The 14028-nt window shown below is 38.4% G+C and overlaps 1 protein-coding gene across 4 annotated transcripts in view; it reads left to right on the top strand.

Moving 5' to 3' along the window:
* Nucleotides 1-14028, top strand: part of CDH11 (cadherin 11) — a 153890-nt gene that overhangs the window by 134651 nt on the left and 5211 nt on the right. For all 4 annotated transcript variants that reach the window (XR_007455956.1, XM_049622783.1, XM_049622784.1 and 1 more), the window contains one exon: nucleotides 13525-13776. Coding sequence is in view for 3 of the 4 variants with exons in the window: in XM_049622783.1 (XP_049478740.1) it covers nucleotides 13525-13776 (252 nt within the window). In the remaining variant the exon portion in view is untranslated. The remainder of the gene's footprint in view (nucleotides 1-13524; nucleotides 13777-14028) is intronic.

Raw genomic sequence — 14028 nt, 5'->3', positions numbered from 1 at the left:
AGCCCCTTTGAGAGTTAAGTCTGCAGGCCACTGAGATAGAGGAGTAGTTCTTGACTGGGAGCTCACGTACCTCCAGGGGTACATGTGTATAATCTAAGAATTTCCTTTTGTAAGCATGCATTCCTCCAAAGAAGGAAGACCACACATGTAGTGTGGCATTCAAGAAATGCTTACTCAGTGAACTGAACAAGGTAGCACACATAGTGTTCTCATAACACTTCCTAAGATATGGGTATACTTCGTTTGAGTTTATGGGAATCCCTGCTTCCACTCTTGGATTTCTCCTAATTCCCAAACTATTTTGTAATAGGTTGATTGCCACATTGCCACGAGCCTAGGCTTTTGTCAGTGTTGTGGTGAAGGAGATACTTATAAAACATTTCAGCGTACATTTAGTTTTATCAAAAGTGAGGTGATCGACTCAGTTGTTTGGAAAACTCCACTGTTCTAACATGTGTCTTATGCCATCCCCCTCTTATGATCTGTTTACTCAAATATTTGTGGGCATACTTTTATCTGTGTTTTCTTATAATCCCCAACTAACATTTGAAGCCTAACTCCTGGATGGATGCCCAGCAACATCCCTGTATGGTTGGACACCTCCTGACCCAGCAGGTGTTTCTAGGCTTTTCTCACTGTGCCAACGTCACCTCCATCACCTGCCTTGTCTTCTTTCTCTTTTATGTGTGCGATAATATTTAGTTGCTGTTAACCCTCTGAAAACATGATACTAAGATGGAGTGTTCTCTAGGGAGTTGTAAGTATTTTACTTTGTCACAGTACTTCAGGAATGCCATCGGTATTTTCAAAAAGATGAGCCAGCCCAGTACACAGTCTGTTTCCTCTGCCCTTTCCTGTAAAAACTAATACTATGCAGAGCTACCACTTTTGAGCGAATTGCTACTTTTTAAGAAAAATGACTTTATTAACTATGGCAAACACTTAATGAAAACTCCTATGTTTAGAGCTATTACAAAACCTTAAAGCAAATACAGTCCTATAATTATCATTTAATAGAGTCTCTTTGCTAGCTCCTAAAAGTAATTACATATTGAAGTAATCCAAAAGGAGTAATCACATTCCACATCCTATTAATAGCCTACTGAGTTACCAAATTTCTCGGCTGAAACTGTTTTCCATAGAAAACATGAGATAATGGTTTAGATCACGCTGAGTAAAAGCATCAGGTTTCTTTCTCCTTGAGTGTTTGCTTCCATTATGCCATGTAAATAATCAGGATTGTGTTTGCCTAAACTGGCATAAGCATTACACATCTTTAGAAATAGGAGAAGAGAAGCCATCTTAATACACCCAAGCCTTTTATTTCATTTTCCCTTACTCCAGTCTGTAGCCAACCTTCACAGGTGACTCAGCAGGCAGCCGGAGAGTACAACACTGGATGACTCTTCAACATTTAAGTCCATCTTGGGCTGTTAATTTCAAAAATGGTGCTGTTTGGCCAGATGGAGGCTGATCTGCCCGCAGTTTTGAGATGCATTTGCTTTGAAAATATCAGACTTATGGCTTCTCTTAAAACACAAGAAATGTGTAATGAATGAGAATAGTGCAAAGAAAAAAATACTGAGAATAACCCTTCCCATCTATCTAGCTCTTCGTTAATTTATACAAGTTTGTCATGGCCATTATTTCACTTAATTCCTCAAACAGCCCCACAAGGTTACTCAAGAGTATTTTTATCCCCATTTTCTAGATAAGGAAGGAGAATGAGACATGAGGAGCTTCAGATATTTTCCCAAGGCACATTAGTGCAATAGCGAACAAGTTTGGGTATTTGAAGGGCTCCATCAAGTGTACACACTATACTATGAGTAGAAAGCTTATGTCTTTTCTAGTTAATTCTTTAAAAAAAATCTTTGTTTACCCTATAGTCAAATAATCACAGTCTTCAGAAGAGGAAAAATCTGGAATTCAATTGATCAATCTAAAGTTCCAGGGGAAATTGTGAACAGGGAAAAACTGTACTTCATGTTCAATTTAAATGATAGCCATAATAATTTCTAGTAAAATATATTTGCAAGAATTTTATAATTTCCTTCTACTATATAATTAACACATGTTCTTTGCAAGAAAGTTAGAAAATACAAACAAGCAGGAATATTACCATAAATAATAAAATAACTTGGTACTATATTATATAGAAATAATCACTGCTATTTTTTGTATCTGTCCAGACTTTTTCTTGGAATTATATAATATATATATATATATATATATATATATATATATATATATAAATTATATATAAATATATGTATACAACATATATATAATATATATAAATATACTATATATATATGGTATAATACATATGTGGTACACACACACACACACACACACACACAATCAGCACCAATACACTTATGTCAACATTTTCTTCTAAATGTCTCCCTAACTTCCACTATAAAGATGTCTGATCTCAGTTAACCATTGTGTAACCAGGTGTGTTTGCATGCACCTTTGCCAAATATCTAATTACTATTTTAGGATAAATTTCTAGAGTGGAATTATTGGGTCAAAAGCTTTTGGTATTTAATTGACAAACTACCCATCAGACATGTATACTAACAGAAATACTTATAATACCATTAGCAAAATAGGTATTCCACACATGTAAGCCAACTCTAGATTTTATTACTTTTTCAAATCATTGGCAATTTGATAAGTGAAATACAATCACATTTTAAAATTTCAATGCCTTTGATAACTAGTAAACCTAGGATTTTTTAAATAAGCATTGATCATTTATTTCCTTTTTCTTTTGTAAATGTGCTTTTCCCATTTTAAAAAAAATAATGTTTATTTATTTTTGAGAGAGAGAGAGAGAGAGAGAGAGAGCATGAGCAGGGCAGGGGCAGAGAGACACACACACAGAATCCAAAGCAGGCTCCAGGCTCTGAACTGTCAGCACAGAGCCCGACGCAGGGCTCAAACTCACTGGCTGTGAGATCATGACTCGAGCCAAAGTCGGACGTTTAACCAACTGAGTCACCCAGGCACCCCATGTCCATTTTTGTGAATTATATAGTCACCTATTTACAGTTGATTTGTAAAGTGTCTTCATCTTTTAATGTTAATGACCTTGGGCCTGTCATACCTACTACATAGATTTTCCCAATGTTTCAATGTCCTTTCTGATTGTGCTATGTTTGTCATTAGACGTTGCACTTCTTATACCAGGTTTTCTCTGCTTAATATTATCTCTAGCAATGCTCTCGTTGTCCAAAATTGATGTCAGTATTTACCTATATTTTCCTTCTTGTACATCTTGCTTCCCATTTCCACCATTTACCCATGTGAAATACATATATAACCTCAATTGGTTGGACGTTCCCTAAATATCATTTAAGAAATGGTCAGTCTTTTCCACCTGCTTTGACACACCATCTCTATGATCACCTATGTTACATAATCCAGTTGACCCTCGAACAACGTGGGTTTGAAAGACACGGGTCCACTTACACATGGATTTTCTTTCTAGATAAATACAGTACGGTACTGTAAATGTATTTTTTCTTCTTCATGATTTTCTCAGTAACATTGTCTTTTGTCCACCTTACTTTATTGTAGGAATACAATATATAATATAATATACAAAATATGTGTTACTCGACTGTTTATATTACCAGTAAGGCTTCTGGTCAATAGTAGGCTATAAGTACTTAGGTTATGGGGAAGTCGAAAGTTGTAAGTGGATTTTCGATTGCGTGGGGGGTCAGTGCCCCTATCTCCATGTTGTTCAAGGGTCAGCTTGTATTAGATTTTTTTGGACTTTAAATTCTTACCATTCTTTGGGGCGCCTGGGTGGCTCAGTCGGTTAAGCGTCCGACTTCAGCTCAGGTCACGATCTCGCGGTCTGTGAGTGTGAGCCCCGCGTCGGGCTCTGGGCTGATGGCTCAGAGCCTGGAGCCTGCTTCCGATTCTGTGTCTCCCTCTCTCTCTGCCCCTCCCCCGTTCATGCTCTGTCTCTCTCTGTCTCAAAAATAAATAAAACGTTAAAAAAAATTAAAAAAAAATAAAAATAAAAATAAAAAAAAATAAGTTCTTACCATTCTATTTACTCTAGTGCTGGCATTATAATTTTCTTTACTATTGCATACACATCTATGTGAAAATCTGACACATGTTTCGCCAAATTATTTTCATTTTATTACTCTTAGTACTCTTAACTTTTGGTTTCTTTGTTCCTCCAGATAATCTTTAGAATTATTTTTCAGGTGCCTGAAAAGTATTTTTGTGAATTTTATTGAGTTTACCTTAAATTTATGGATTCACTTAAGAACTAAAAGTTTTAAAATATTCTTTCCATCCAGAAGCATGATTTGACTTTCCAATGAATCAGTTCTCTTTGTATTGCTATCAGGAATGTTTTGTAGCTGTCTTCTGTGTATTTCTTATTAAGCTTATAGCTAGATACTTTATATTTTGGATGTTGTAGTGAAGTGGATTTTTAAGTTGTTTTCTAAGTGAATATTTTTAGTATAAACTATAGCCATTTTAATGAACTTTTTATTATTTGGACATTGTTCTAAGGTGATAAAACTTCTCAGCTGATTTGCCTGGATTTTCTAAAGAGAAAACTACATAAAAATTAAATAATGCAATTTGTTTTGTCTTCTTTTAAGATTTGGTGGGTTTTTTTTAGTCTATTTGCATAGATTGACACTTCTAAAATGTGTTAAATAACAGCAATGATAACAGGCATTCTTGCTTTACTTGTTACTTAAGAGTTTTTAGAGTTTCACCAATAAGCATAATATTGGTAGTAATACTAAAATTAATATTTGTGTTGTTGGGTGTGTGTTTTAGGAAATTTCCTTTCCGTTATTATTTTATTTAGAAAAAGTGGATATTCAATTTTTATCATAATTTTTGGATTCTAACCAGAGAAGAGTATGATTTTGTCCTTTGACCTAATGATTTGTTAAAGGAATTAAATTGAAATATCCTAATATTGAACCTCATATTTTTAATTTCCAAACCTTCTGTTCCAAAAAGTGATCATGTGATAAAATATAGAGGAAAGAGCAAGGGTTAGCAATTAAATGCTTGGCTTTACTCTTTATTGCTAGAATGGGAACAGTCTTAACATGAATCCCTGAATATTTGCCATACGATTAATCGTATTACTGTTTTATTTTTACAAACTGTCAATTATTACATCACCCCTAATTCCTAGGAATTAGTGTTTTGAGAGGGGACAGCAGTGAAATACCAAAAGGTGGCCACAGTTGGAACACATCTCAGGCTCCAAGAACCCCAGGGTTGCATGCTATCCAGTAGGCCAGCTCAACTAAAGTTGGAGGCCTATGAGATCATCGGGTTATTTAGCTATTGAAACATCTCTTAGTCATTTGAGCAACCGAGGACAGTTTTAGGACCTTGCAATAAGTTCCTATTTTAACACCAACAAAAATACTCAGGATTTTCAAGTCAACAAATGAAAAAAGCAGCCCTTTTGACATTATGAAGCACCTTCCCTATTTCATTTGACCTTCTTCAGCCTTTTAATGTTTCTTCCATATTTCAAGTCAGTGTGACTTCCAACAAAAATGAGATAATTTAAGGGGTGCCTGGGTGGCTCAGTTCGTTGAGTGTCTGACCATTGATTTCAGCTCAGGTCATGATCTCAGGGTCATGAGATGGAGCCCTACGTCGGGGTCTGCACTGAGCATGGAGCCTGCATGAGATTCTCCCTCTCTCTCTTTCTCTCTCTCTCTCCCTCCCTCTCTCTCTCTCTCTCTCCCTCTGCCCCTCTCTTCCACTCCAACTCTCTCTTTAAAATAAAATAGAAAAAAATTGTAATTAAAGAAAAACAAACGAGGTAATTTCATAGTTCCCCAATTACAATCTCCTTCCATCTTCCACAGTCACAAGAAAATGAGCTTCTCTGCCTGGAATGTACACACCTCCTACCTATTCCTCCTCTTTCAGGTATCCCCATAAATAAAGTCACTGAGGCGAAGCTTTGCCAGATATCCCCAGCCTATCTTGGGTGCTTCCTCCTCTGTCCTCCAGGAACACTGCAGTAGTTTTTCATATTTTCCTTATCTTGCATTCTAAACATTCATTTCCCCATCTTCTCCCACTAGAACATGAGCTCTGTGGGGACAGCATCCCAGCACTTAAGAACAGTGGGTTGACCAAATGAAAGGATTAAAATGAAAGAGTGGCTTGGGAAACATGTGCCGTGCTCACAAATTTCAGGGATCTGTTATTATTAGGGGAAACTAATTATGTTATAACATAAGCATCAGGCTAAAAAAGACACTCACCTTTTAATGCCGAATGCTCTGAGGAGTCAGTACCACATAGCGTGCCTCTTCTTTCCATTCATTATTTAGTGTTCCACAAAGTTATATTGGACATCCAGAGTTTGGATACAGGAAGAGATGACATTGAAATGTGCTTATTTTGCAGGAATATTATCTAAGATGGGCCAAGTTGCAGATCAAATGAGCTCTGATACCTGATGCATTCAGAGTGAAGTCTGATCTGCTAAAAAATGCAAAAAAGACCAAAAAACAAAAGAAAACAGAAAGGGTACATGAGAAGCAGTTTTGGCTGAATAAATCGGGATAGCCAAGACAGATTCACCCCGATTAGACCAACTGGCAAACATCTTTTTTTTTTCCCTCCCCCACCAGCACTTTTTTTTTTTTTTTTTTTGTCTAAGCTTAGAAAATTTATTTTTTTTATGAGTAGCATCAGACAGCATCCAAATAGGCTCTGGTTTTTTACTTTCATCATTTAAAGATAGCCAAATAGATTTCTATGGAACTTTTTTCCCTCATAATTGCTTCAATATGGAAGATGCTCTATTGGCAGATCAAAATGGCAGATGTCTTTTAATGCTCTGCCATTTTCTCTGTGTAAATAATTATGTTCCTTTTCCGCCTGAATTTCATTGCAGCAGTTTGTCCATTACAACGCAGCTTATCTGGGAATTCGCTCCTTCCCCAGCCCAACACAAAAAGATAGGTCATTTTGGTGGAACAGACACATTATTCTTTCAGGGTTTCCTCTGGTCACTGACTTAAATAACTCCTGGGATTTCTCAACTCACTAAAGGACCCAAAATGTTTATATCCCACTGAATTCTGTGGTAGTTTTCCTTGTCTTAAATCAAGAAATACTTAGGCAATATGTTTCTTTTTCCCTCCCAAGAAGAGAATTCTCCTCATACAAAAATGGAGGGAGAGTTAATTTCAAAGGAAGTGGTCAATTACAACAATGAAAAATCTATTAATATCAGCCAACAGTGCACACTTAGATGTCTGATACACACACACATTTAGATATCTCTACAATGTTATTTATTGTATTTCATATTTTGCCAGTCCCTCGGTATCAAAGGTGTTAATTAAAAAATCATGATGATATCCTCCTAGAGTGCAGCTCTTTAATTCATTTGGAAGACATTACAGCCATCAGAGTCTTGGGTCAAACAAGTTTCTTCATTAACATGCATACACAAGCTATTAAGGTCATCTTTGAGTATAAGTAAAGTCAAAAATATAAGTGCTGCAAACTTTAAAACTATTATTTAAAATTTCTATTATTTCACTCCCTCAGATTGAAGATGGCAAATATATGGCATCAAAAATTTCAGTTAAGGTTTGAAAAATCACAAATCTAAATGAGTATAAAAAACCTAAATAAGTGGGGGTTCCTGAATGCCTCAGTTGGTAGAGCAGGTGACTCTTGACCTCGGGGTTGTAAGTTCAAGCCCCACACTGGGATTAGAGTTTATTTAATAAAAAAATTGTAATCTAAATAATTAAACTTTCCAGTGATGTCTTTTGTAGAATATATTCTTCTAAAAGTATTAAAGCTTAAAACTCCATTAAGACTTCTGAGACACATACTGTATCTATATAGATATAGATATATACACACATATATTTCACATACATACCTATATATTTTTTTCCATTATCCTGATAGAACTATGGCCACATTTCTAGGGAAAGTGGAGAGGGCCCAGAGGATTATTCTGCTAGCGAGTGCATAACTGTCTTCAAGTGTGTCAGAACTTTTTAAGTGGTAGATGGATCTACTTTGTCTCAGGTTTGAGCAAAGGTAGAGACGGTAGTTTGGGTCAGAAGTGAACAAAGTAAGAGCAAGGTTTGGCTTCAATCCTCTAGATGCTTAATAGTCTCCTAGAGGCCTTCATCTGATCAAGGTGAACAATGACAGAAGGACAGAAGAAACAGAGTGGCCAAGAAAGGGCATCTTAAGAGCTTTAGGGAAGCTGCTGAGGTGACTGATTCTCTCACCTTAGCTCAAGCCTTTCTCCTGACATCATGGTGAGATCATGGTGTACTAATTCTGTGCTGCAGACGCTTTTCTTTTTCAAGTTTTTAAACATACAGAGTCTATGCCTTATGCTGCCCATTTGCTCTGCTCTCAGTGTTTTTTTTTTTTTTTTTTTTTTTTTGGCTAATACAAGATTACACCGAGTGTGATCTATCGATCGAGGGCTGGTTACCCATCATAGTTTCCCCTTTTAATGTCAGTTGTATGTATCCCTCCAATGGGCTACATCATCATCATAACCCTTATGTTTGCATCCCAAACTGGTACCATGGAGACAATCATTATCAGGTCCCTTTACATTTTGTTAGTGTAATGACAAAGTGTGCAGGTAAAAACAGCATGTAATTAGGAGTCCAGGTTGTAGACATAAAAATTTGAAATCTGAATTTATTTTCCATTAATGGAAACACTACATTTTGTGCATGACATATGCTAGTAATTAATGACCCTATTTGCAAGGTTTTGTCTAAGTAGGGGGAAAATGAAACTGGTTACATGTCTGTGGCCAGGAATGAGAACCCTGGGTGTCAGGATGAAAAAGTGAAGTGCTTGAAAAACATTTTCTTACTGTGGGAAATATGTTGCCCAGGATTGAGGAGCGTGAACTATTTTCTTACCTCTGGATGATGAGCTCTTCTGTGTAGACCCTTGCGTTCCAAGCTGCAATGACATTTCCAGGAATTCACTTTCCTCTCTCTGCCAATAAGTTTCTCTTCCTCATTAGTTTATTGCTCAAAGAGGATCGCTTCCAGGAAAGAATTAATATTTACTGAGCATCTCCAACAGTCTGTCGCTGTGCTAAGTACCTTTATGAATGGAATCGTTTTAACATTTAAAATTATTAGTTTCCTGGGTGAGAATATAGAAACTCAGGACATTTACTTACTACAGTTGAAGTCAGGCAATTAATATGTAAACGATTCAAGATTCAAAACCAGGACTGTTTGACCCCAACTACTGAGAGATTTGCTCTTTGGAAGCTTTATAAAGGAAAAGGATCTGAGAAATCTCTTGATGGAAATTTAAACATTGGTAACATTTGCCTTTTTCTGCCTCATCTTATTAGCCATGGAGCCAATTCGACACTTCCCTGAAAAAAAAAGGCTCATGGAGCCTCTTTTATCCATGGGGCACCCATAAACCTTAGGAATGTGTATATCCAAAGTGAGGGGACCCTCTCAAAAATACATAAGCAGTGATTGCCAATGAAAATGATTTGGATGAAAGAGAATCCATAGTCAAACAGAATGCAAAGTTGATTTTCAGTATAATAAGTTTTTGTTATTATGGCTAGTTTGTTTCTTTTTCAGTGTGTTTTTCTAGATTTGTTTTCATGAAATTCCTGCCCGTAGTGGTGGCACTTTTTTTAGCCGAAGATCAGTGATCAGAGTGGACCACAAGAAAGACCATCAGGGGACATAGCACTGACTCCTCTAAAATGGCCATCCCAAAAGAAAGCTCACTCTCCCATTGGTACAGAGTCCAGTTGGATCTACAGGAGAAATATTTTATTCATTCAAACAACGCTTAGCACCTAAGTGCCAAGCCAGGCTGTTTACACAGTTTTCTGGTCTATCACAGCTACCCCGATCCAGTCATGAGTGTTGGAAGATATCAACAGTGGGTGTTAAATATTCTGGTGGAAGGATTCCCTGAGCCATAGAATAACCATAGTTTTTATTATGTTATTTGACTCCAGTAACAACCCTGTGAGGCATGCTTGAAATCAACCAGGGTCCTCATTTTAAAGATGAACAAGTAAGGCTCTAGACAGGAAAACTGATTCATTTTAAAGCATGTAATTAGTGTATGCCCATGAAGAGACTTTCAGTCCATTTCTTTCCCACCTCTTCAACTAATCTTAAATCCATATGTGTAATATGTTTGTCTAGAAGAACTTTTTAAAAAGTTCTTGAGATTCTTGAGTCACCTGTGTGGCTCAGTCGGTTAAGTGTCTGACTCTTGACTTTGACTCAGGTCATGATCTCACAGTTTGTGAGTTGGCCCCACATCGGGCTCCTCATGGACGATGCAGAGCCTGCTTGGGATTCTCCCTCACGCTGTCTCTCTCTGCCCCTACCCACTCCCTCCCCCCTCAATATAAATAAATAAACATTAAAAGTTCTCAAGATTCTACTGGTCCATCACTTGGAGATGGTGAATGGTCTGGTCAGCTGGGGTCCTTGATGAGCTTTTATGTCACAGTTTCAGTGTGTCTTAGGGGACTCACTTGTTCAGAATATGAAACATCTTTCAATCACATGCCCGTGTCCTGCTCAGCTCCATGTTTTCCATTAGTGTTTGATTTTCAGTCACTATCATGTGTAAGCCAGCATGCTGTAACCTGGAGGCACACTCTTGGGTGGATGGCACATTGACGAAGAGATTTTAAATCCTGCCTTCCACAGGTTTCCAAAAGCAAAATACCCAGTTTACATTCCCTCCAAAACAACACCCTGGGTGACAGGATGCGACCCAACAGATAATCTAAGTGAATGATCTTTTGGGGATGTTGCATGTATCAGAGAAGTGTATTTGGCCAAACAATTGAATTAATTTGCTTTCCATTTTAGATTTTTAATTTTTATTTTTATTCATAGTGGCATTAGTGACATTTCAGATCATTAAAATGGGGTAGATGTTGTCACTTTTAATTTGTGAAAATCCTATCTGAGCTCAAAAAATGTATGAGAAGGGAAAGAAATAACGTATTTTGAAATAATTTATTTATATGTGAATTTTTTTGTATTTCTTAAGCGTAGAAACAGGGTATAGGCTAGAACAGGAAAGAACAGTCAGGAAGCAGAATTTTCAGTTAACAGCCTTTTGGGCTAGTTTGTTTTTATTTTTTCATGATTTTCCATACTATGTGGAATTTTTTTCCAGTGATAAGAACAATATATGCCAGTCATACTAAATTCAGAAAATATAGAAATGAGGGCTAGCTGTTCTGCCTTGCTTTGTTTGAAATGCTGGCAACAAAGGACAGAGAATCTGTCGCGATACAGCTCGCTAAAAACCAATGCACACACACACCTTACCTTCTGCAACACTCAGAATATCTGCTCATCCCTCGACTGAATCTGCCTTTTATATTTAATAAATTTTATCTCACAGAAGATGTATTATATTTCCTTTCACCTAAAATATACCCATTTAAATTTGAGATTCTAAGGTATTTCTTCCTACAACAAGAGCTAATTCATGGTACTGTCGATCCATTCTAAACCTGCTAGCTTTTGGGCCATCATGTTGCCCATACATTCATATTGCTCTAAGTTACTGATCCTAAACTGATATACAGAGGCAAGCCATGTTGAGGATGTGTGTGTGTGTGTGTGTGTGTGTGTACACATAATTTGATAGAACATATTTAAAATTTCACCTGTTTTATAATTACCAGTGTTGTCCCCCCAGAGCACACAGCCTGGAGGGGCACCTGAGTGGTCCAGTCAGTTAAGCAACCGGCTCTTGGTTTGGGGCACCTGGGTGGCTCAGTCAGTTGAGCCTGCAACTTGGGCTCAGGTCATGATCTTGTAGTTTACAGATTTGAGCCCTGCGTCGGGCTCTGTGCGGACAGCTCAGAGCCTACAGCCTGCTTCGGATTCTGTGTCTCCCTCTCTCTCTGTCCCTCCCCAACTCATGCTCTCTCTCTATCAAAAATAAATAAACATTAAAAATTTTTAACATATAGTCTGGAAAAAATGTTGGCTGGTATAGATATGCAGAAAACATGATGAGGAAGTAGTTGGGGGCATTGGTTACAAAAGATTAAAAAATATATGGAAGCCAACATCGGGAATTTTGGTTAAACCTTTCTCAGAACACAGTTATGCCATTTATTCAAAAAACATTTCTTGAATGTTTCTTGCGTGTCCATCCCTGGAAAGACAGATGAATGAGATGAAGTCCCCTATTCTTAGAAGTTCACAATCTAGGCGAGGTCAAAGTGGTTATGTCAACAAATAAAGACAGAATAGTGGGGTGTCAATTTCTATAAGAATATACAGTGTTGGGTGCCTGGGCACATAAGTCGATTAAGCGTTTGACTCTTGATTTTGGCTAGGATCGTGAGATGGAGCTCTGTCTCAGGCTCCACGCTGAGTGGAGTCTGCTTAGGATTCTCCCCCCTCTCTGTGCCCCTCTCTCATTTGTGTACATGCTCTCTCTCCTCTCTCCCTCTCTCAAAAAAAATTAATAAATAATAATACATAGTGTTATGGATCACAAAGGAGATGTTGGGAGGGGTCTAGAAAGGCTGCCCAAAGTGGTGGCTTTTGGGTTCAGTTCTGAGGCTTGAGGGGTTTTCCTCCCATGCTCATAGGAACAGCTTTCTGGGGCAGGAGAACAGTGGGTAAAAAGGCAGTGGGGGAGGTGTGGTGTGCTTGGGGAACAGAAGCCATGTCTGCATGTCGGGCTGAACTGGGGCGTGTGGAATGGATAGGGTGTGACCCTGGAAGGCAAATAATGTCTTAAGAATAGAGAAAAATCTAGTGGTTTTCGGTAGGGCTGTGTTGTGTGGACAGCAGAGAGAATCTGGAATTATTTTAAGCAGGAGGCATGACATGTTTAACTAGCTTGTGGATGGTGCTTGAATTTCAAAGAGACTATAAACCTGCTACCGGGTTTTTATAAAAAGTTCCTCTTTAAACATATATTCCTTTAGGACTTATGAGTGGGCTCACAGTATGGGCAAGGTTTGCATGTGAACTGGAAATGTCTTAAAACAAACAACACAAAAACAAAAGCAGACAAACAGAAACTGGCCAAAGGCTTGCCATGAAGTAGTAAAGTGCAAACATGAAAAAGATTTTTCTGTTTGTTTCTTCTCACACTCACTTATATATTTAATTATCTCCTATACTCCCATAGAGTATGTGGTCTGAGCCCACACTTTCTTGTGATATCTGACGAAAGGGGCAATACCTTATCAGAAAAGAGTGTGCTTAACTTGTCCGTGGGGACAGGTGCATCTACCCCATATTAAAAAAAAGAGCCAACGTCTGAGTTTGGTTCCAAAATATGGAGACATTATTCTGCAAGGCCAGATGCCTGTAGCTTCTACAGATACCTAGATTAAGGATTCTGGCTGTTGACCTTGATGATGAGAAGTTCAGCCTCACGTCTGCCAAGCTGAATGCACAAATATTCATGCCGTGATTCCAAAGGTCTCCTTTCCTCCAACAGATAACACTGCAGGGGTGTATGCCCGGCGTGGAGGCTTCAGTCGGCAGAAGCAGGATCTGTACCTCCTGCCCATCGTGATCAGCGATGGCGGAGTCCCTCCCATGAGTAGCACCAACACCCTCACCATCAAGGTCTGTGGGTGTGATGTGCACGGCGTACTGCTGTCCTGCAATGCTGAGGCCTACATCCTGAACGCCGGCCTGAGCACGGGGGCGCTCATCGCCATCCTCGCCTGCATCGTCATTCTGCTGGGTAAGCAGACTCCTCTGTGGCCTGCAGGAAGGGTTTTGCAACCAGATGCCCATCCTGGAAACATACACTTCTGGAGTGCAGGCTGGTTAGCAGAACTATACCAAGGACTGTGGCTACAATTTGAGACAAGATGGAGGTGGTGTCTGCTCCTGTCCATTTTATGATTTGGGTGGCAACTTGACAAGCATTTTGAGCAGGGTCGGGGAAGGGTTCTGATGAGCAAATTGTCAGGCACTGCAGGACAGCACAGCA

Source organism: Panthera uncia (genome assembly GCF_023721935.1).
Source record: "Panthera uncia isolate 11264 chromosome E2 unlocalized genomic scaffold, Puncia_PCG_1.0 HiC_scaffold_20, whole genome shotgun sequence".
Classification (NCBI taxonomy): domain Eukaryota; kingdom Metazoa; phylum Chordata; class Mammalia; order Carnivora; family Felidae; genus Panthera; species Panthera uncia.
This window is presented reverse-complemented; position numbering and strand designations above follow the sequence as displayed.